Genomic DNA, 23,436 nt, shown 5'->3' with positions numbered 1-23,436 from the left:
ACTAACACGGTCGGCCATTTATGGGAGTCAAATTTTTGACTCCCATAAATGGCCGACCATGTTTGTCAACGAGGTAAAACGAAAACCACGCAATTTCGAGGCATATTTGTGTAGATCATTGTATTCTACTTTTACATCTTTCTAACCATACCAATTTTATAAGAAACGGTTACAGAACGCTCGACCGATCCAAGGCAACGTGTTCCTTTAACACTATGCTCATAAAGGACATAACACTAAAATATAATGGTGGTCTGAAAAAAAAATAAAAAATTTTACAATAGTGAGACTTAACCTGCTACCTCCAGTTTCTTCGTGGGGTGACTTTGTAGGGGGCAACTTGCTTGGGGTGGTTTTGTGGTGGTGACTTCTCATATCGGGGGCGGGGGGGGGGGGGGGGGGACACACTTTGTAGTGGGCGACTTTGTAGTGTGACTTTGTATGGGAAAGGGAGTGACTTTGTAGGGCGACTTTGTAGAGGTAGGGGTGATTTTACTGGAAGTGACTTCGTCGGGGGGGGGGGGGGGGGATTTGTAGTGGGTGACTTTGTAGGGTGACTTTGTAGGGGAAAGGGATCGAGTGACTTTGTAGGGGTCACTTTGTAGGGGGTAGGGGTGACTTTGTAGGGTGTGACTTTGGTGGGGTGCGACTTTGCAGGGGCGACTTTGTTGAGGGTGACTTTGCAGGGGCGACTTTGTAGGATGTGACTTTGCAGGGGCGACTTTGTTGGGGTGACTTTGGTGGGGCGACTTTGTAGAGGGCAACTTGCTGGGGGGATGGGGGGAGGGGGTGATGTGACTGGTTTACGCAATTTAATACTACTATACCTGGATATTAGAGCAGGAGATCCATTCCTTAGAAGGCGATCTATCTCGCTTGGCAGGAAGAAAAACAGCAAATCTTCATCAGGTATACGACCCTGTGGCAAGAGAAATCGATAAGTTCAGAAGATTTGATTTTGTTTGTTTTCAGGCAACAGTTGTCCATTGCGAGGATGAAAACGCAATTCAAAATGAGTCTAAGCTCAAATGTGTCTGATGAGTCATATTAAATAAAATGACGTTTTACACCATTTTTTTTAACTTAAGGTTAGACACTATAGTAATTTTGTTTCCAACTACCATGAGGACTCGGTCTCTGTCAACAAAATGTTTTTCCCTTCAAATATTACTTCCCGAGGTGCTGTAGCTTTTGTAAATGTTAAAATAATTTTTGTCTCCTGAGACAAACAATATTTTTGAGTCGATGATTTATTATTTTCTCAAAAACTACAGCACCTCAGCAAGTAATATTTTAAGGAAAGCGTCTTACCATCATTATCTTTAAACCTGTGTAAGTTTAATGTAAATCTTTGGACAATGTGTTTTGTGTCCTACAAAAAATACCTAATTATATATAAATGATTCAGTTTACCTCTCGGACCATCAGATTGGCTAACCTCCAGTACGCCTCCTTCAGGTTGTGATTGACCTTAATGTACATTGACTGAAAACAAAAGGTTGTGGACAATTATTTTTTCAATATATATTTGGTTTGGGGTAAACACCATGTGTATATCTACTTGCCAGGTAAATTATGTTAAGAGACCTGTCGTGCTATATATTCTACTACCGCGGAGTACATTTTCAGATTTTCGGGAGACTTCTCAGTTGTGGAAAGAACTGTCCTGCTTTTAAATTACTACCAGGGCGGAAGGTAAAAAATCGGCATGGACTGGAAAATAAACTGACCTTGCTTGATTCCCTGCTTGCCACACCTGCTCTGGCCTTAGGAACGAGGAAACTCACCAAGATCTTTCTGTTAAAGGAACATTACAGAATTGTTAAGGACAAAATTTGTCTAAGATCTCAGATTTACATCAAACTTATATAAAACTAATGGTGATGAAACTTGTCTTTAAAGGCACTGGACACTATTGGTAATTACTCAAAATAATTATTAGCATAAAAACGTACCTGGTAATGAGTAACAGAGAGCTGTTGATAGTACGAAACATTGTGAGAAAAGGCTCCCTCTGAAGTAACATAGTTTTTGAGAAAGAGATAATTTCTCACTCAAATAATAATAAGCACACAAAGTTGTGCAACAATTGGGTGCTTTTTCTTTCATAATTCTCTTGTAACTTCGATGACCAATTGGGCCAAAATTTGCACCGGTTTGTTATTGTATTTATTTATTTATTTATTGATATCCAACAGCGGAAAGCCGCCACTTACAGGAATCGTTAAAATCTATGTAAAAAAATATAAATTTAAATATAAATATAAATATAACAATATATAACATTAAAAATTACACAATATTGATAAAAACATTATTATAAGCATATGCATATGTTTGGACATGTGAGAACACTGGTTTTTACAATTACCAAACGTGTCCAATGCTTTAAAGGCAGGGGACACTATTGGTAATTGTCAAACACAAGTCTTCTCTCTTGATGTATCTCAACATATGCATAAAATAACAAACCTGTGAAAATTTGAGCTCAATCGGTCGTCGAAGTTCCGAGATATTAATGAAAGAAAAAACACCCTTGTCACACGAAGATGTGTGTGTTTAGATGCTTGATTTCGAGACCTCAAATTCTAAACTTGAGGTCTCGAAATCAAATTTGTGGAAAATTACTTCTTTCTCGAAAACTACGTCACTTCAGAGGAAGCCGTTTCTCACAATGTTTTATACTAAAAACCTCTCCCCACTATCTCGTAATCAAGAAAGGTTTTATGATGATAATTATTTTGAGTAATTACCAAACGTGTCCAATGCTTTAAAGAGGGCAAGGCCATGTTATATTCATCTTAAGATTACCTTGCAAGAGCAGGTAGGGCCAGCCCAAGCTGGTCCACTGCCTCAGCAGCACTCAGTACACGTTTTCTCTCGGATGAGTTGTGAGAATCCGTCGCTAGAATTGCCTGCAAATATGATTGATATTACGAATTAGTCAATTTCTAAATGAATTAATTTAATAACTACGTATTTTCAATAAACAACATGACTTTAAAAACATCTAAGTTTAATTCTGTCGCATTCCTTGGTGTTTTTACTTTTGAGCCAAAAGTGGTTTCAACATCGGTTTTGAATAGTAAAAAGCATAGATTATGTTTATCTATTTAATAAAGTTGCTTGAAATGTTAGCACATCAATTAGTTTACATCTCGTTGGTCCCAAACCCGATTCTTTCCTTCTTGATTTGACTCTTGTGACACAGACGAGCGATGGAGCTTAAACTTTCATAGATTTGTTAATTCATGTATACATACATGTGTTCCGTCAACAAAGTGCAGATACTGGGGTGGATTTCACAAAAAGTTAAGACTAGTCTTACCTCAAGTCGGAACAAGTTACTCGCCCTAACTTAGGACTACAGCCTTAATTTCTTAATATCTTTTAGAGAAGTCCCAAGTTAGGACTTGTCCTAACTCTTTGTGAAATTCACCCCCTGGTCTTTGACAATTACCACATGACATGAAAGCTCCATTATAAAGAAAGTGGCTAAAATAAAATAAATCCTTTTCGTCTGGCAACTTAAAACCTATTATCAAAAGGATGAATATTGTTCAGGTTTCGGCCAAACTCAGAAATTCTTTAACATTTTTTCCATAATAATTCATGTAGGGATTATAAACCGAAAACCTGCCACACCAACTTAATTGCTTGATTTGGCCGCCGATATTTCCCCTTTACCTGAAGAGATGGCATCAGTTGCACCGGATCCATACCCCAAGACTTGTCCCGAAGCTCAATCTAATACAAAGAAAAGGACGGAACTATCATTACAAAACTTCAAAATTGAGACAATGTTTTGAAACAGAGGTCTAGTGGATAAGAGCACCAGACTCAAGCTCTGGTGATTTGATCAGCAGAGTGCGGGTTCGAGTCACGATTGTGGCACTTGTGTCCTAAAGCAAGACACTTATCCACTATTGATGTGGTCTTCGGATGGGATGTAAAGCATCTTGCTCAATGACAAAAGTGTCATGGCCGGGATTCGAAACCACACACTGACTAAACCAACAGCACTTAGGCCAAGTAAAAAAAGAAACATGTTTAGAGTCCCCGCCCGCTTCCTTTTTACAGGCCGCCTCCTTTTTTATTTTATTGTTTATTTTATTTTTTTATGCACATTTTTAATTTTTTTTTAAATTTATTTTTTATTAGGGTTATTTTAAATGATCTCAGCAAAAACAATCTGAATGTCTTGTCTGAATGCCTCACCCAAAGTGTTTCATTTATGTTTTGTGTATTTCAGCAGTAGAAAAAAACAATGGATATTTGACATTTTAACAAAGAATGGCGGCCATCTTGAAATAAAAAAAAATAAAAAAACCACTCTTCCTCCTTTTTTTTGAAAAACCCGGACGTGAAACATGTTTTTTTTTTACTCCGCCTTAAACTCAATGTTATAAACCACTTGGCAATGATACCCTATCAGTCATGACGCCCTATCAAGAATAAATGTAGAGAATAAAGCCGTGTTCCCATTTGGGGCTTTTTCTCCCGCTGCCACGCGGAAAGTTACCTTGTCTGGCTTTGGTGTAATTCTACAATGCGTTCCTGCCTAGACTTACATTCCACGACATTTGCGTAGTGTTTTACAGTGTGGCCGCGGTAGGTCTACAGTGCGGAGCTGTTCCCATTGGACTTTTAAGCGGCCCTGTTAAGTTAACGTGGCTGCGCAGAAATCTTCCGCGACCTCCTTCGCCTGTTAGTTTTACATCACTGTCAGAGAGGTCAGTTTACCAATCCTCACTATTGGATTTAATTGTTGTCATTCTACAGAAAAGTTGCGGTCATTAAAAAAAAAGTCAAATTATTATTAGCCTTTTCGAGGTATGGTGGACACTAAAGGAGTGCACTGTTTGGTTTGGGTGCATACGGGAAAATTTACCAAAACCTAATAGCGTAATGTAGCATTGTGTTAGCCATATCTCGAAAAGGATTGTAGGAACACAGCTCAAGTCCATTATCCATGAGATATGGTTGACACTGTTCAGTTTGGGTGCCTACAGACAAATTTACCCAAACCTAATAGTGTCATGAGTGTGTCCACCATCTCAAAATGGCTCATGGAGTTCATGGCTCTTATTACCTCACGGACACACCTGTGACCATGGCATCGAAGGAAATCAGCAAACACTATCCCTGCTTCACCGCTGGATGCTCCCTGCAGCCAGTCCAGGGCGTCGTCAGGAGTCATCACCTGAAACTGTTCACTTTTCTCTTCTTTCAGAATGGCTTTTGCAACTTTCTTTAATCGAAAGAGACGGAAAGGAAAAGAGACAATATAAGTCTAGTAATATCATACGATAATATCTACTTAGCAATGTAGATAATTCTTGTACAAACTGGTCTTGCGTTTTCATTATTCTTATTGTTGTACCTCCTCGGAATAGATTTTTATTAATTCTGAACAGAACTATCCTGCAATGGCTTGGGGGGGGGGGGGGGCGGGGGAGTAGGCTAGTTAAAACGTCTTATTTATTACTCACTCTGCAGCTGTAAAGTAAATAACAAGAAGTTCCTCTCATCAATTAGCCTTGCTCAAGGCAGTCGCATTATTCGCTCCGAAAAGACGCAGCTGTAAACCCACCCGCCGTATACCCTGTGCATGGTGTGTGCGATCACACCGAATGACCCACCCGTATACACACTGTCACATCGCACGAATACTGTTCACACAAGTCATCGCACTCCTACACCACTAACCGCATGCGGAGGCCGTCAGGCCGACAGACTTGTCGGGTCTGTATCTTCCTGTTTTAATGTGTTGTATTGAAAAAATTCCAATAGTGGACGAAATTAGGGGGGCTCTAGGATATGCTAGTATGCAGCTCATGAATATGTATATCGTTCGTCAGACCTATCAGACAACACAGGATGTGAGGCAAATGAATTATTCATTTTGACGTCCAATCACACACGCCTATCATGCTCGCTGAGCGTCCGTGGTGGTGGTGTGTGATGATGTAGACATGTCTCATCTTTCGCGGGCTTATTGTAATGAGCTGACCGTGGGAACTCTTCGCTTATTATAGTAATGAGGTCAGTGGCTTCAACACAGACCCTACAAGGCTGTCGGCCTGACGGCCTCCGCATGCGGATAGTGTATGGGGGCATCGTGTCGTGCGATGTTACGCACAGTGAATACGGGTGGGTTTTACGCACAGTGAATACGGGTGGGTTTTTATACAGCGGCGGTCTTTTTTCGGAGTGAATAATTCGACTGCCTTGAGCAAGGCTACTCATCAATCCATATTGACATAGTAAGACCAAAACACAATCCCCCCCCAAAAAAAAAAACAAAAACAAAAAACATTCAAAAAACAAAACACTGCAAAAACCAAAGACAAGTTCTTAGTGTGCTTTAGTGAAAGGCCTTGGACAAAGCTTAGTCTATGTCAGGGTTGAAAGCAAAGATACTGCTATTTATTATACCTCCATTGCTAAGGGCACCTGGGCACTCTCCATGTTCGGACAGGAGGACAACAACAGGGCATGGTGGCCTGGAAGCAGTTCCTCTGAAATACAAACACAAAATTTAATAATAATTACAGTAAAAATAGTAATACCAAGACCGGTGCTCAAGTTCACATAGCACTAAGATTCATCATAAAGATGAGTTGTCAGTAGTGCCGTAGTGATTTGTATTGTGACATTCCACTTTGCTTGGCAATTAAGATTACCTTGTTCCTCCTGTCAGGGTGTTTGGGCGTGTGACCAGGCTTTCTGCTTGTCATCCGTATACTGTGGCTGTGCCGAGATGTAGAACGAAGAGCTACTCCAGTAGCTTTTTCCCTAGTATTGCATCTCTTTGGAACTCCTTGCCTCGTGCATATTTCCCTTCATCCTACGATCTTCCATCCTTCAAGAGGAATGTCAATTCCTACCTTCAGCTCCACTGAGTTACTACATTTCTATGTTTCTTCCTTAATGCCCTTAACCTAGAGTGCCTTTATACTTGTTATGGGCGATCTTGCAAAAGAAAATCAAAAATCAAAATAAACCTTAGCTCTTTGTGAAAGTAATCCCTGACCAGGGAACTCCATAAGGTTTGGCAAGTGAAAGTCAAGGTTAGCCACCAAAGGTATCCCCTGTTGGTGGTAGAACAAAGGCTAAATCTGTTTATTCCCTTGTTACATATATAAATAGAAGAATTACCCTAACCCTAACCCTAACCCTAACCCTAACCAACACTTACTGCTCTAGAATTGCAAGGGTCGAGGGTTCGAATCCCACCTGAGTAACATGCCTGTGATATTTTTTCACAGGACTCGGGGAAAGTAACGAGTATACATGAGTGCTAACACACATAGGTGTATGGGTAAAAAAAAATATATATATATATATATATATATATAATGAATAGGGTAGATGGCCTTAGCTTTCGATCCAATCCGGACCTTCTTCAGAGGCATAAAACAAGTACAAACAAATACATATCCATTTATAGAAAGAGAGAGGGGGAAAGGGATTAAGGGAAGGATCCAGAAAGAAGCGGGAAAATAACAGCCAATCAAAGTTTCTATTTCAGAGACAATGTTGGTGGCTATGAACCAATAGGAGTGAAGTGGCGAGGACAAAGGATGTTTAGAATGAAAGGATGGGTTACTGGACCATAAGAGTGGTAAATGTATTGTTCGACAACAATGCAGGGAGACATGAAAGGGTAGGATTAGAGAGCAAGTTGCACCATGATGCAACTAACAATGGTCAATTAATAAGAATAGCAAGATCAAAGGTATGATGATTTGAAAAATAGGTATGAGGGACCTGTGGAAAAAAAGGGGGGGGGGGGTTACTTACATCAGATAGTTACAGTGATGAATTTATAAAAACAACTTTAAACAAGATTAATTTATACTTTATGTACAGAATATATACAACATATAAGTACTTAGGCCGAATTGAAGTGGAGGTTAATGAGAAGTTATTTAACACCAGTGTTTATGTTAAGTCCAAAGGGTTTGACTGTCTTGAGTTGGTGAATCCAGTGTGATTCTCTACTCTTGCGGTGTGTGTCATCACCATTGCAAGCTTCAATCACCAGAAGTTCAACATCACTGACACTATGATTGGGGCTGTTGAAGTGGATAGAGACTGGGTACAGTTTCTTAGTCTTTATGGAAGAGACATGATTCGCAAAGCGAAGACTAAGTTTGGTCTTAGTCTCTCCCACATATTGTAGCCCACATCTCTTACATGATATGACATAGACTACATTAGATGTGCTACATTCAGAGTCGGTCTTGATGTTGTATGAAGAGCCAGTGGTATGACTCTTCACCTTAAATGAGGGCTTAATGTGCAGACACGTTCTGCATTTGGAACGGGTACATTTATGACAGCCCAGTATATCTGTCGGGGGTTGTGTTTGGACTGTACCTGGGGGAAGTTTGGCCCTGACTAGTATGTCACCAAGGTTCTTAGGGCGGCGGAATGCAACCATGGGAACCTTAGGGATTGCTGAGTGTAACCTGCTGGAGGAGTGAAGTATAGGCATGTTATTATTGAGAATTGAGGGAAGTTTGGGTAGTTTGGGGTGGAAGGTGGTGACCAAAGCAACTCTATTGGTCGGAGCTTTTTTAGCTCCCGTGTTAGCCAACAGAGTATGACGAGGTACGTTGAGAGCCCTGTTGATAGCAAGTTGGACCCTACGTTCGCTGTGTCCCCTAGATACAAGGTGTTTCCTTAGCTCTGATGAGCGCCTCTTGTACAGGGTATCTGTGGAACAGATACGCCTGATACGTAAGGCCTGACTGTAAGCAATGGCCTTCTTACAGTGACTAGGGTGACAGCTATTGGAGAGAAGGTACTGGTGGGTGTCGGTGGGTTTACTGTAAACATCTGTGACAAGGCCATTAAGAGACTTGGTTATTGTCACATCTAGAAAGTTCACACTGGTGAGAGATTGTTCGGTAGTGAACTTTATGGTGGGGTGAAATGAGTTGATATGGTTAATAAACTCATCCAAGCTGTCTTGGTCCCCACCCCAGATGGAGAAAATATCATCAATAAATCTCCACCAAACTAGTGGTCGGTTGGGGGCGGAGGAAAGGAGTCTGTCCTCCAACTCAGACATGAATAGGTTGGCATATGAGGGTGCCATCTTGGTACCCATGGCAGTACCCTGTACCTGTAGAAAATGCCTGTCAGAAAATGTGAAATTATTCTTCATTAGAATGTGGCTCATGAGTTCCTTAATATGACTCACTGAGGGGCGGGACTGATTACTAGCATTGAGGGCAGAGACACATGCACTCATGCCTTCATGATGGGGTATGTTAGTATACAGTGATGAAACATCAAAAGTAACCAAAATGGCAGAGTCAGGTATTTGGTGCTTGACCTCATCTAGTTTGTGGAGAAAGTCTTTGGTATCCTTGATGAAGGAAGGAATACGGCAGACTAAGGGTTTGAGGAAGCTATCGACAAACTCAGAAATGCGCTCTGTGGGGCTACCATTCCCAGATACAATAGGTCTCCCCGGGTTATTGGGCTTATGTATCTTAGGTAGAAGGTAGAACCTTGCTGTACGGGGGTCATGTGGGAGAAGATAGTTAAATGTATCTTTCTCAATACCATTGGCGTTATAAATCCTAACCAGGGTGTCACTGATATCTTGGGAGAAAGATTCAGTGGGGTCAGAAGCACATTCAATGTAATGATCAGTGTTACTGAGCTGTCTAAGGCCTTCGGCAATGTAGTCATGTGTGTTCATGACTACAACTGCGGACCCCTTGTCAGCCCGTTTAATCACTATGTCTGGTGATTGGCGGAGCTGTGTAAGGGCGTGCCGCTCATCTTGGGGGAGGTTATTGGGAGTAGGGGTACTGGGGGCCTTAATATAAATATAAATATATATATAAATTTATCCCCGATACAAGTTTAACATCTCTTACAACACTTACTGGTTGTGTATTTGCTGATTATGCCTGTAACCATCTGCTGCCAGATACCTGCCCTGTGCGTTTCTATACCGTGATGAAGAAAAACCTACGATAACAAAACAAACCACATTTTTAATACTAAAATTTTCTTTTTTATTATTTCTTGTTTGATGATACCTGTTAGTGGCAGTTAACCGCTTTTGGTTAATAAATAAATATGTTACCCTCCATCCTTTAAAGGAACACATTGCTTTGGATTGGACGAGTTGGTCAATAAAAAGCGTTTGTAACCCTTTTTTATAAAATGCATATGGTTGGAAAGATGTTTTAAAAGTAAAATACAACGATCCACACAAGTTTGCCTCGAAATTGCATGGTTTTCCTTTACTGTGCGAACTACCATGGTCGACCACAATGTATGGGAGTCAAAAATTTGACTCCCGTAAATGGCCGACCGTGTTAGTCGACGAGGTAAAAGGAAAATCATGCAATTTCGAGGCATGTTTGTGTGGATCATTGTATTCTACTTTTACAAAATCTTTCTACCCATATGCATTTTATAAAAAACGGTTACAAACTCTTTTCAAAGACCAACTCTATTTACTAGACAGACTTTAAAGGCAGTGAACACTTTTGGTACAGAAAAAAAGTAAAAGTTCACAGATTTACAAATAACTTACAGGGTTTACAGAAGGTAATGGTGAAAGACTTCTCTTGAAATATTATTCCATGAAATGCTGTACTTTTTGAGAAAACATTGAAACAATATAAATTCTTGATATCGAGAATTACTGATTATTTTAAACACATGTCATGACACGGCCAAACGTGCACAAACAAGGGTGGGTTTTCCCGTTATTTTCTCCCGACCCTGATGACCGATTGAGCCTAAATTTTCACAGGTTTGTTATTTTATATAAAAGTTGTTATACACGAAGTGTGGGCCTTGGACAATACTGTTTACCGAAAGTGTCCAATGGCTTTAAAAATCTGAAGTCAGACAAAAGTCTGAAATGTTTTATCTCTGCAAGGAACCCACTGAGTTACCCCATCCCACTCGGACAAGTAAACAGAACTACTAAAAAAGATAAACACATACCCTAGCTCGACCGTCCGGGTACTTGTTTATGTCTTCCAACTGCTCCTGCGCAGTGTCCCAGTGGCTCTTCATATGTTGGACTTCTTTAGCAAACTCTCTCTCTAACCTCCCGCGATTGAATATGATCGACTAACATATGAAAAATAAGAAATAATGTTTTTAATAAATAGTGTGAAGTAATAATAATGTACAATAACAACAATGAACACCTTTTAGGTGCCGGTTTCCTGGGGAATTCTGTCCACCGGAGATTCAGTCCCCCAATGGCAAATTAACAAGGGCAGCGGAGGATGATTCAAACGAGGGCACTATCAGAAAAAGTTTGTACACAGTTCGCCATGTGGAGGGACAGAATCTCCTACCACACCGGTATCCATCCAGCATAACGCTGATCATGGCACATTCAAAAACAAAATCAGTTTTTGGGGATGAAACAGGCCCCTCACAGTCTGTAAGAATTTAATAATAATAATAATAATGGCTTCTTATACAGCGCTCAGGTCCGTCACACAGCGACACTCATGGCGCTTCAACATTATTACCCCTGCATCCGATTTCACAAAACGCTCTCGAGTTAGGAGGAGTAACTCGTCCCTAGTTTGGTGAAATCGACGGCTGGTCACTGGGCCTTAAATCATTCCTTAAACCATCTCAGCTCCCTGAGGGAGTATACAGCCTGTGCTGCCAAATATGTAGCGCAATCAAAGCTAATCAATCAAAAGAACCAACTCTGCCCTGGGTGGAGAGAAGCAATTATAGTGAAGTGTCTTGCTCAGGGACACAAGTGTCACGACTTTCAAGTGTCACGGGATTCGAACCCACACTCTGCTGAACAGGATCACCAGAGCTTGAATTCGGTGCTCTTATCCGCTCGGCCCCACAAGGATATCATTTGCTAGAGGCCTGGTTGGTTGAGCAGAATGATACTTCCTTCCAAACTTAATACAAAGATTGCCTTGCTCCTAGGGCACGAGATGTCATGACCAGGATTTGAATCCCACACTCTGCTTCTGATAACACCAGGGCCCAATTTCATAGAGCTGCTAAGCAAAAAAATTTGCTAAGCATGCAATTTCTTCCTTGGTAAAAACAGGATTACCAACCAAATTTAAATTTGTTGCATACTCCTTGCTACTGGTATTCAGCTGTTGTTTGCTTATCCTGAAAATCACGCTGAAATTTGGTTGGTAATCATGTTTTTATCAAGGAAGAAATTTCATGCTTAGCAAATTTTTGTGCTTAGCAGCTCTATGAAGTTGGGCCCAGAACTAGACTTCTTGGCCATGTTACACTACACGCATTGAAAGAGTTGCATATGTCCTCGATAACAAACTTTTTTTCAGCATAGTTCACTGATTCTTTCCCTTTTCGATTTTTTCCTTACCACCAGAAATTGAAGTGTATTCCATGTCATGCGCCATCCGGACACCAAAGAATACATCGACGTTAAGTAAAGAGTAGCTGTAGCAAAAGAAATAACTTGCAGTAGGAAGATTAAGTGGTTCAGTGGTTAGACTGCAGGATTTGCAAATGGAAAGGTGTGCAGTTGGTTTGAATCCAACTAGTATTGTCAAAAGTGAATCTGAACGAAAAACAGAGGTGTTTCCGGCTGATGACCGAAAGCCCTTATTATCAGTAATCTTCATCAAAACTTAACATCAACTTTCTCATCCACCCAAGATAGTCCGCTGGAAATACACAAAGGCCACAAGAGCATGGCCTCCGTTGCCCCTGGTCTTGGCCCTGGTGCCCTTGCAGAAGTTTCTCATAGACTTTATGATTTTCCCAATGGAAGTGCCCTTCGGAAAATGCTAACAGCCTTACCCTTTCAAAAATTAAATGACGAGCCTGTAATGACTTTTCAATACAGGGATTTTAAGTGGATAGAGGACAGGATAACCCCCTCCCCCTTCCTGCAATTTTGAAAAAAATATTCACCTTGCCAAAGAGAACTCCATCCACTTTGTTTTCGGATATTCTCTTCATCTTCATAATGGTTGTCACGATGCACTGTCGGTTGGATGAATCAGATCATTTATTTGGCATTACAAATAGTAATTGAAGATGGACAGTGGAATGTTTCATTCAACTCGGCCTCACCATCTCAAGAAAATATTCTCACCTGGGACAATGAAGTGATGCACCTGTATATTTTCCATTTAAAGACCGTGGACACTATTGGTAATTGTCAAAGACCAGTCATCTCACTTGGTGTATATCAACATATGCATAAAATAACAAACCTGTGAAAATTTGAGCTCGATTGTTGGTCGTCGGATTTACGAGATAACTATGACAGAAAAAACACCCTTGAAACACGAAGTTGTGTGCTTTTAGATGCTTGATTTCGAGACCTCAAATTCTAAACTTGAGGTCTCGAAATCAAATTCGTGGAAAATTTGTTCGTTCTCGAAAACTATGTCACTTCAGAGGGAGCCGTTATTTACAAGATTTTATACTATCAACCTCTCCCCATTACTCATTACCAAGTAAGGTTTTATGCTAATAATCATTTTGACTAATTACCAATAGTGTCCACTGCCTTTAAAGGGAAGCAGAAGGGAAGGTATATGCTCAATGATCCCTCTTAAAATTAATGACAATATTTTAGAAGCCTAAAGCAGTAATAGTATAAACCATTTTGAGAAACATTTTACTCCGAAGTAATGTGGTTATGGAAGTGTCTTGGCCGAGCGGTTAAGATCATCAAATTCAAACTCTGGTGATTCTGATCAGCAGAGTGTTGGTTCAAATCCCAAGCCGTGACACTTGTGTCCTTACCATTGCTTCGTCCTTCGGATGGGACGTAAAGCCCTTGGTCCCATGTGTTGTGTAACACATGTAAAAGAACCCAGTGCACTTATCGAAAATAGAAGGGGTTCACCCCGGTGTTCCTGGCTGTGGCTGCTTAATGCGCCGTATATCACCTTGTAAACCCTTATCAGATGCTAACTAATTGGGTCTCAAAATTCATCACTGCAATAAACCTATCTTTCTGAAAGTTTGTATATACTCAGCGCCTTGAGTACCTTGTTTGGTAGATATGTGGGCTATATAAGACTATGATATTATTATTATTATTATGTAAAAAGATAAAAAGTTTTTATGCCTACAAATTTGAATCTGAGAAGCAGTATACTGTCATAAGTGGACATAATTATCTCCGGGTTTTGGTTAATACCTAAAAAACGCGACCAACTTTTGAAAAAAAAATTTCAGGTGTTAGTTTTATTGTACATACATCTACATTTATAAAGGATTAAAACTATTGTTAAATCTTGGATGAAGCATGGAGGAAGGAAGAGAAGGAGCTCGCAGAGTAACAAAAGAATACCCTGACAATGCCCCTGTCTGACCAATGGAAAAAGATAGGAGACCTCCAGCTGGACAGAAGGGGTACAGTGGGGTGTGGTACCGCCAGACTGCGCCGTTGCCTTCATGTAAAGTTGAATCATTGGAGACAAGAATTGTGAATGTACACGTTTTTATATACCGTTTGTGGTGTTTCACAGTGTTTTACATTTTTTGTGACTTTCCGGTCACTAGTGGTGGTTCCAAATTTGGGTATTAGCACACGAGGGTGGTTGGTATTCAATTGTGTTTTTCGATTTGGTGGGCACAAGTGTACACAATTTTTATCAGGTCTCAAAAAAAGTTGTTTTTTCTGTATTATATCCATACGACATACGACATACGACACCATAGTTGAGTGAAGAACCAAGTGCCAATGCGCAAACTCACATACGCCAGGTCGCCCATTGTTGGTATAAGGTATGTGGGTGATTACGAAGTGTCGTTAAACGACCGCGGTAACACAGGTTCGACTTTTGAAGTCCCTTCATTCGAGCTCCTTCTCTTCCTTCCTCCACGGATGAAGTAAGACACATTTAATCCCTTCAAACCACACAGGTACTACTTACCGTTAGACTCATAAATGGGTGGTTGCAGGACACAAAGATTTGTCGAACTGCTGGGAAAGATATGGCCTTATTAAGTATCTCACTGCCGTGCATCTATAGACAAAAAAGGAGAAGAAACAAAATGGAAAACAAAGTTACTTAAAACCCTTTCTACACTTGAATCTTGAAGTCTTGAATTGTTCTACTCTCCTAAAAAGCATCTCTGCTGTCCTTGAGAGGGTGGGCTGCAAAATCCATTTGTGCTCTGTGCTTATGCTGTCAATATTGTGCTTATCAGATGTGGTATTGTCAGTTTGTCCTGATCATGCATTTTATGCACCGTGGTTGTGGGGTGTCGTGGCCGAGCGGTTAAGAGCTCCAAATTCAAGCTCTGCTGATTCTGTTCAGCAGAGTGTGAGTTCGAATCCCTGTCGTGACACTTGTGTCCCTGAGCAAGACACTTAACTATTATTGCTCCTCTCCACCCAGGGGTAAATGGGTACCTGTGAGGGCAGAGATGGTTCTTGTGATTGATTTAGCCGAGTAGCGCATTTGTTGCACGAGGCTGTATACTCCCAAGGGAGCTGAGATGGTTTAAGGAGTGAATTAAGGCCCAGTGACCAGGGGTAATATCTTGAAGCGCTTTGAGACACCCGTAGGGAGTGAAAAAGCGCTATATAAAAACTCAATATTATTATTATTATTATTATTATTATTATTATTATTATTACAAGAGCAGGTGACAAGGTATGACGCGAAACACAATTAATGTCCACAGATTTACATTAAACTTACATGATTAAAAGATATAATGATAGTAGAATGCTTCCCTGAAGATATTGCTTGCTGAGGTGCTGTAGTGTTTTTGAGAAATTAGTAAAACAATTTCAAATAAATAATTTTCATCTCAGTGAGACGGAAATTATTATAAGTTATCACACAAGTGCGAGTGGAATATGGAAAAATAATGCGCTTCTGCGTCCCATATCCAACTCGGCCGAAAACGAATTGATCTTCCAGTCTCACTTGCAACGCGCAAAATTTGAAATTTCAGAGCTTTATTTCACACGCACAAAGTTTAGAATGTAATTTTTGCACTGTCCGTATACGGTGCGTGACAAAATGACATTTCACAATACGCACTGTGTAATAAAAACAGAGGAAGTAGGATATAAAACAGAGGTCGTAGCATATGTTTTTATCCCCCTAGTGGTTCGAGCTTCTGATTGGAGAATTAGCGCGTACTGGAAAATAAAATAAAATGTACAATGGAGGCTCAGTCACGACACCCCAAAACTGAAAACTCATGCATCCTAATATTTCAAATGGTTGTTCATCACAGGAAAATGTTTTGTAAATAAAACCGAAAAGAGAAATACCTGCTCTATGAGGTCACAGTCGACAACGAATGATGTGGTGAGTGGGGAAACCGCACCAGGGCACATCTCTCTAAAAAAAATAATGGAGACGAACAAAAGTGTTAATGTTCCGAGTTTTGACCCTTGCAGAGTCTTTCTTAGAGTTTGAACAGTTATTTAAAGAAGTGTGCAGCACCTCCGGGCAACCTTGCTATTTGAAATGTGACCTGGCAAAAACAAAACCACCGCAAAAAAATAAAGCATGGCATGGTAAAAGAAGTAGAGAGAAGGAGAGATGGGAAAGACAACATTGAACTTCAAAGAGTGGGCAGCACTAGAGTTTGCCAAACGGTTTGCCAACTTACAGAGCAGGCATTATACTTCATGGAGGCGACTACCTTCATGCTCCCTGGGCATTGCCTTGGTGCCCTTGAAATGCTGCAGTGGAAGTTTATAATTTCCTCATAGGGTGCCCTATACCAAGGAGAAAATGCATTGGTGCCCTCTTTCAAAAACGAAGCATACAGGCCTGAGAAAATGGTGGACAGAGCGCAGTGGAAGGCATGGAGAAGGCAGTTAGTTGGAAGGGCAGTAGGACAGAGAGTCACAGAGACGCATGGAGGGCAGTGGCAGACAGAGGGAAAGACAGTTGTGAAGACAGTTGTGAAGTTATCGCTGATGCATGCCCCAAATGACCTCACCGGTTATGAGATAGACCAGAAGAGATAAGAATATACATTTCAACCAGCCAAAAAAAAAAAGGCGCAATTCGAGAGAGGTAATAGTTTTTTTTACTGGACATTAGCAGTGGTCAACCAGATGTTTTCGGATGCTACACCAGAATCAAATTCATGAAGAAGCTCGTATTGAGATGGAACATCCAACGTTGTGATGGCACGAGCCTGGAAGTACAATTAATCAAATCAAATGAAACAAAAATGTTCTCTCCGCAACTGTGCTAAAAGGAACAGAACTAGAACTAGCGCAACAAATTACACCTTTTTTTTTTCCTGTCTCGATCATATTTACAACGGGTTAAAGGCACTGGACACTGTTGGTAATTACTCTAAATTATTCTTAGCATAAAAACTTACTCTGTAACAAGCAATGAAGAGCTGTTGATAATATAAAACATTGTGAGAAACGGCTCCCTCTGAAGTAATGTGGAGGTAATATCTCACTTAATATAAAAAGACTTCAGGCCTGGAACCCTTTTTTTAAGGCATCGTAAAGCACTCAAATTTGTGCAACAAGTGTTCTTTTTCTTTCACTATTCTCTTGCAATTTTGATGACCAATTGAGTAAAAATGGGGACAGATTTGATATGTTATATGCATGTTTGGATACACAAAGTAAGAATACTGGTCTTTGACAACGACCAAAAGTGCCTTTAAGCCCAAACTTACACAGGTTTCTTATTTCATGAACAAACTACGAACACTTTCTGCTTCTTTTTTTTGTCAGTCCTACTAATCCTGTCTAATACCTTTGAGTTTGAATTGAATATTTCTTAATATTTAAGTTATATTACCTGGAGTAGATAAATGGTATCCCCAATAGCGGCCCATTCAATGTCCCTGGCATCAGAAAAACACTCATCCAACTGTCAAGATGAACACAATCAAACTGTCACTATTGTGTCCATAATCATTGTACGTGTATACAATAAAATTCTTTATTCTAGTTGGTAAGACACAACTCATTTTGCCTGATCGCATCACTTTTGACAGGGTGCTATCTTACCATAAGTGCAATTCGTCCAAGTTTGAGACACAGCTCATCGGATATCGAGCTCTCTGCTGATTTACTGTCAGTCTGGTGCTGGGTCTGGGTCCCGCCCTCCTCTAATAAAGCAGGAAAAGACATAGGAAGAACACTTTCAACAGATGCATTTCCATAAACTTAGCACAACAAATAATAGATTGATCTTGTGAATAACATCTTATTTCACTCAGTGCAAAAAGGTTGTTTGCAAATCCCATATAAACTGCGCCAATAAAGTATCTAAACACTTACAAATAGTCAGATTTATCGGAACCTGAATTAGTATGCCAAAGAATAATTATTCATTTCTATTCACCGTTAATTTCTGCACATTTTGACACATCTTATGTTGCGCTACGATGTTGTTGGGTGGATTTATGGGCACTTGAGTGGCTTAAGGTCGAATTTCAAAAGTTGCAAAAGCCCCTATTCACCCCAATTCCAGAAGGGAACTCTCACAAGCCTCACACACAGACAAAATCAAGACAAAAGACACAAACTCTTTAACTCTAAAACTGCTGATATCCTGTCCTCAATACTTGGTGTGTCCTCCATCACTGTTAACGGCAATGCGTCGTCTTCTCATACTCCAAACGAGACATCTGATCTGTCCCTGGTCAATCTCCTGCCATTTCCTGATCAGGATGCGTCGCAATCCCTCGAGAGTGGTGTCAGGCTTGATGGACTTGTTCACTTTCTTCTGCTGCAGAAGTCACACTCGGGCGGCCACTCCTTGGCAGGTTGTCCACATTTCCCTGAGCTTGGTAGCCATTCCACCATTTTACTGACCGTCGCTGGTGACGTTCCAACTTGATGAGCTGCAGCTCGAATCGACATACCGGCTTCGATCAAACCAACGATCCGTCCTCTTTCCTGTTTGGTCAGTTGAGCCATCTTTCCTGTTATCTTGAAACACCTTTCCCTGTCTTACCATAATCAGGGATTCTGGCTCTTAACCCATTTTGTTGTATGCCTCCCATCTTTGACCCCTTTGCTTGGTTACTGACAATTATTGCTGATGTTCATCGCAACCGATTTATCCAAACCGCGACAAACAAATCATTTATTAAGGGCGGGCAAAAGAAACGCTGATCTTACTCGTCACAATACAACGATTTAGCTTGAATAGGGGCTTTTGCAACTTTTGAAATTCGACCTTAAGCCACTCAAGTGTCCATAAATCCACTAAACAACATCGTAGCGCAACACAAGATGTGTCAAAATGTGCAGAAATTAACGGTGAATAGAAATGAATAATTATTTTTTGGCATACTATTTCAGGTTCCGATATATCTGACCATTTGTAAGTGTTTAGATACTTTATTGGCGCAGTTTATTTTAAAGACACTAACACTATTGGTACTTGCGAGATATTTAAAAATATCAATATAAACCACAAGGGAAACTGACTGGGTAAATTTGTGAATGATTTTTGGGGTTGAACAAAGAATTGACTAGAGTGGGATTCGAACCAACGACCTCCGGATTAACGTGCTGGTGCTCTACCAACTGAGCTATCTAGCCCTATATTGACAGTGTCCCTATTTTGTCAATGTCTTTGTTCGGGGGTGCCAGTCAGAAGCCATACAACCGTTAACTGCCGTGTAGCCAGGGATCACACCCAAATTACGATACAACCTGGGAAGCGGCAGCTAGGGGATCACCTTTCAGATGCTTTATTTTGAGACCTCAAAATTCTAAATCTGGGGTCTCAAAATCAAATTCGTGGAAAATTACTCCCCCCCAAAAATAATACGTTACTTCAGAGGGAGCCATTTCTCACAATGTTTTATACTATCAACGGCTCTCCATTACTTGTAACCAAGTAAGTTTTTATGCTAAAAATTATTTTTAGTAATTACTACCAATAGTGTCCACTGCCTTTAAGTAAGACATACAATTTTCTCTCTCAGTCAAACACTGGCTAAACATCTACAATCATATATTTCATAAAATAAAGAAATTGTGTTTCAGTAAATGGACGACAATACTTTGTCTAGTCATTGTGAAATCGGCGGTTAGCTTGGTAGGATTCAAACCCACAACCTTGTGGTTGCAAGTCCTGCATTTTCTATGTACTGTTTAATTCTCACATTTTTTTTTTTTCAACAAGAATATGGAATAAACATTTTTTTTTTATTGAATTGAAACAAAAAAGTCCTCCACTGGAACATAGGTGAAGAGCACAGGGGTCAATTTAACAAAGAGTTAAAGGCAGTGGACACTATTGGTACATGTAATTACTCAAAATAATTATTAGCATAAAACCTTACTTTGTAACAAGTAATGGGGAGAAGTTGGTGGTACAAAACATTGTGAGAAACAGCTCCCTCTGAAGTAAAGTAGTTTTCGAGAACGAAGTAATTTTCCACGAAATTGATATCGAGACCTCAAGTTTAGAATTTGAGATCTCGAAATCAAGCATCTGAAAGCACACAACTTCGTGTGACAAGGGTGATTTTTTCTTTCATAGTTATCTTGCAACTCCGACGACCAATCGAGCTCAAATTTTCACAGGTTTGTTATTTTATGCATATGTTGAGATACAGCAAGTAAGAACACTGGTCTTTGACAATTACCAATAGTGTCCACTGGCTTTAAGACTAGTCCTAACTTAGGACTAGTCCTAGGAGATAATAAAAACTGTATGGCTAGTCCTAAGTTAGGACGAGTAACTCGTCTTAACTCGAGATAAGACTAGTCTTAACTCTTTGTGAAATCCACCCCAGGACTATGAAGTGTAGGTGAACGGCAAGGAAACATTGGGAAAGGTATGCTGCACAGCCATAAATATCTTTAGTACTGATTTGGGCAAGCTAGGTTTCAGATGGGTGCAGGTAGTGAGGGCAGATATGGTTTTGTGATTGATTTAGCTTTAGTACGCTGCAAATTTGGCAGCACAGGCTGTATAATCCCCAGGGAGCTGAGACGGTTTAAGGAATAAATATGGCCCAGTGACCAGGGGTATATATTGGAAGTGCTTCGAGACGCCCTTCGGCTGTATAAAAAGCACTATATAAAAACTGATTATTATTATAAATATAACTCATCTTTAATACTTTCAATGGGTAAGGTTTCAGATGGGAGTTCAGATTGCATTGACTTTCCAAAACAACTTACCTGCGACGTAAATGGCCTCTTCCTTGCGACCAATCACCTTGCTTTCTACAGTCAATGACTTGTTGAGGTCAACCCGTAGTATTACCGTGTCTGCTTCTACCACTCCAGAAACTACAGACTTTCGAAATCACAACATAGTAAAACATTCAATTCAATAGGCCATTTATTTCACATTACATCCTCAATAACAGTAAATACACAAAGCAGGACAAATTTAAACGGTAATTTGCAGCCGAATCAATATAAAATGTTTACAGAAGTACGCTTATATAATTTTACTTGAATGGTAAAGTTAACTGTAAACCTAAAACATTTTACGTTGTCATTACGCAGGAAAAAGTATAAGCATAGATTTTGTACCTTTCAGTAGAAAACTAGACAACACATCAAAACAACAACCAACGAACAAATACAGAACAATACAATGAGGAGTGAGACTCGATACATATAGTTTCATTCACAGTGAGTATGGATTCTTGTCATGGCCAAAAGCTCGTTCTACAAACTTGGTATCAAGACCCTTTAAGAAAATGTTCAACTCCTTACCTCTCCCAGTCCATAGTTGGAATTGATGACAATCTTGGTTGGGTTACCAGTCAGTGGATCGCGGCTGAACACAACACCTAAAAATAAGATACATGTATACTGAATTTTTAATTTTTTGCAGTTCATTCGTGGTAAGATAAAAGGAACCGGGTTGGTCTTTGGAAAGCATTTGTAACCGTTTGTTATAAAATGCATACGATTAGAAAGATATTTTAAAAGTAGAATATAATGATCCACACAAGTATCACTCGAAACTTTGTGGTTTTCCTTTTCGTCGACAAACACGGTTGGCCATTTATGGGAGTCAAATGGCCGACCGTGTCAGTTCGCAAAGTTAAAGGAAAACCACACAATTTCGAGGCAAATGTGTGTGGATCATTGTATTCTACTTTTAAAACATCTTTCTAACCATATGCATTTTAAAACAAATTGTTACAAGTGCATTTCAAAGACAGACTCGTCCGATCCAAGGCAGTGTTCCTTTAACCCCTGCCGATTGAAACTTTACTGAAAAATGCACCCCACTAATTAGGAGAAGACAAGAGCACTAACCTTTCTGGCTTTTGATTTTGTTACATGTACCTTTCTATGTACTGAAAATTTCTCAAATTGAATTATTTTCCAAAAAGAGTATGGAATAAACTTCATATTGAATTGAACCTCATTAACACTTTGTAGGCCCTCAAAATATTATATTCTGGACAGATTTAAGAGCCTGATGGGAAGGGGAATACAGTGTACATGTTTTGCCCAATTGTGTGACCTGGGGGTTGTTGACTTCCGTCTTGAGATATTTCAGATAACATACATGTACGCCTTGTACTAAATGCTCCCATTTGTTGAGAGGTGTAGGGACATTTTGTTCAAGACTGATGTTCGAGCATTTTGAAAATGACACCAGCTTGGTTTAGGAAGAATAAATTTACAGGCCCTGGGACTCCCCATATTAGCATACATGTAAGCAGAAGATAAAGTAAAGTCAATAAATAATTTTCACGTAAGCTGTGAATACTGCAAGTATTTTGCGGGTATTTTTGAATAATTATTTGTTTGCACTGTAAGCTATGGGAGTTTTCTATGTGTTGTAACGCGTGGAGTACATCTTTAAAAAGCAATCTGTAACAACAAGGTCTTACCGGCACTCTCTCCTGGGACTATTTCTTGTACGACTATTGCCATAGCGGAGTCCACTGGTTGACCGTACTGCCTGTAGGGGAAAACAATTTGCCAAAAAAATAAATTTGAAAAAAAAAAAAAAACATGAAAAAAACACAAAAAAACTCACATAGAAAGGAAATCTTTTGGGCACCAAGGTCGTTTTTGATTCAGTCTTATCTAGTCTTTCTCTGTCCATGTGGATTGGATTTTTAGTCCCTACCCGATTGAGTTTTTACCCTTTAGGGTTTTCCTCCCACATCTAAAACTGAAGGTTTCATCTTATTTCATATTCATCCTATTATCACAACAAAATAATATAAATAAAATAATCTAGTCCTCCTTTATCCAAATCTAGTTTGATACTTGTGTAGTAAATTATTTCAATGACCCCAACCACTGTGATACTCAAGCAACTTTTGCCTGCCACTTTAACAGTTCAAGAATTTGAGATTTTTATGTATGATATATGTACAGCTTGTCTTGTTTTTTTTCAGTCCTATGAAAACAATTCACAGAGATCTATTAATTTTGTTTTCTTTGTTTACACTGTTGAGATGTCATCAGGACTATATACTCAGTGACCCCCCCCCCCCAACTAAAAA

General features: G+C 39.8%; 1 protein-coding gene across 1 annotated transcript in view; it reads right to left on the bottom strand.

The window, feature by feature from the left end:
• LOC139934497 (rifampicin phosphotransferase-like) overlaps positions 1-23,436 on the bottom strand; it is a 46,755-nt gene that overhangs the window by 6,175 nt on the left and 17,144 nt on the right. Inside the window, exons 17-35 of the mRNA XM_071928751.1 lie at positions 22,813-22,883; positions 21,677-21,753; positions 21,131-21,248; positions 17,990-18,090; positions 17,778-17,849; positions 17,042-17,148; positions 16,268-16,337; positions 14,910-15,002; positions 12,933-12,999; positions 12,374-12,450; positions 10,990-11,118; positions 9,912-9,996; positions 6,439-6,521; positions 5,093-5,251; positions 3,688-3,747; positions 2,812-2,915; positions 1,731-1,797; positions 1,414-1,485; positions 828-919 (exon numbers count right to left, since the gene is read on the bottom strand). Coding sequence (XP_071784852.1) covers positions 828-919; positions 1,414-1,485; positions 1,731-1,797; positions 2,812-2,915; positions 3,688-3,747; positions 5,093-5,251; positions 6,439-6,521; positions 9,912-9,996; positions 10,990-11,118; positions 12,374-12,450; positions 12,933-12,999; positions 14,910-15,002; positions 16,268-16,337; positions 17,042-17,148; positions 17,778-17,849; positions 17,990-18,090; positions 21,131-21,248; positions 21,677-21,753; positions 22,813-22,883 — 1,704 coding nt within the window. The remainder of the gene's footprint in view (positions 1-827; positions 920-1,413; positions 1,486-1,730; positions 1,798-2,811; positions 2,916-3,687; positions 3,748-5,092; positions 5,252-6,438; positions 6,522-9,911; positions 9,997-10,989; positions 11,119-12,373; positions 12,451-12,932; positions 13,000-14,909; positions 15,003-16,267; positions 16,338-17,041; positions 17,149-17,777; positions 17,850-17,989; positions 18,091-21,130; positions 21,249-21,676; positions 21,754-22,812; positions 22,884-23,436) is intronic.

The sequence above is a fragment of the Asterias amurensis genome, chromosome 3 (genome assembly GCF_032118995.1).
Source record: "Asterias amurensis chromosome 3, ASM3211899v1".
Classification (NCBI taxonomy): Eukaryota; Metazoa; Echinodermata; class Asteroidea; order Forcipulatida; family Asteriidae; genus Asterias; species Asterias amurensis.
This window is presented reverse-complemented; position numbering and strand designations above follow the sequence as displayed.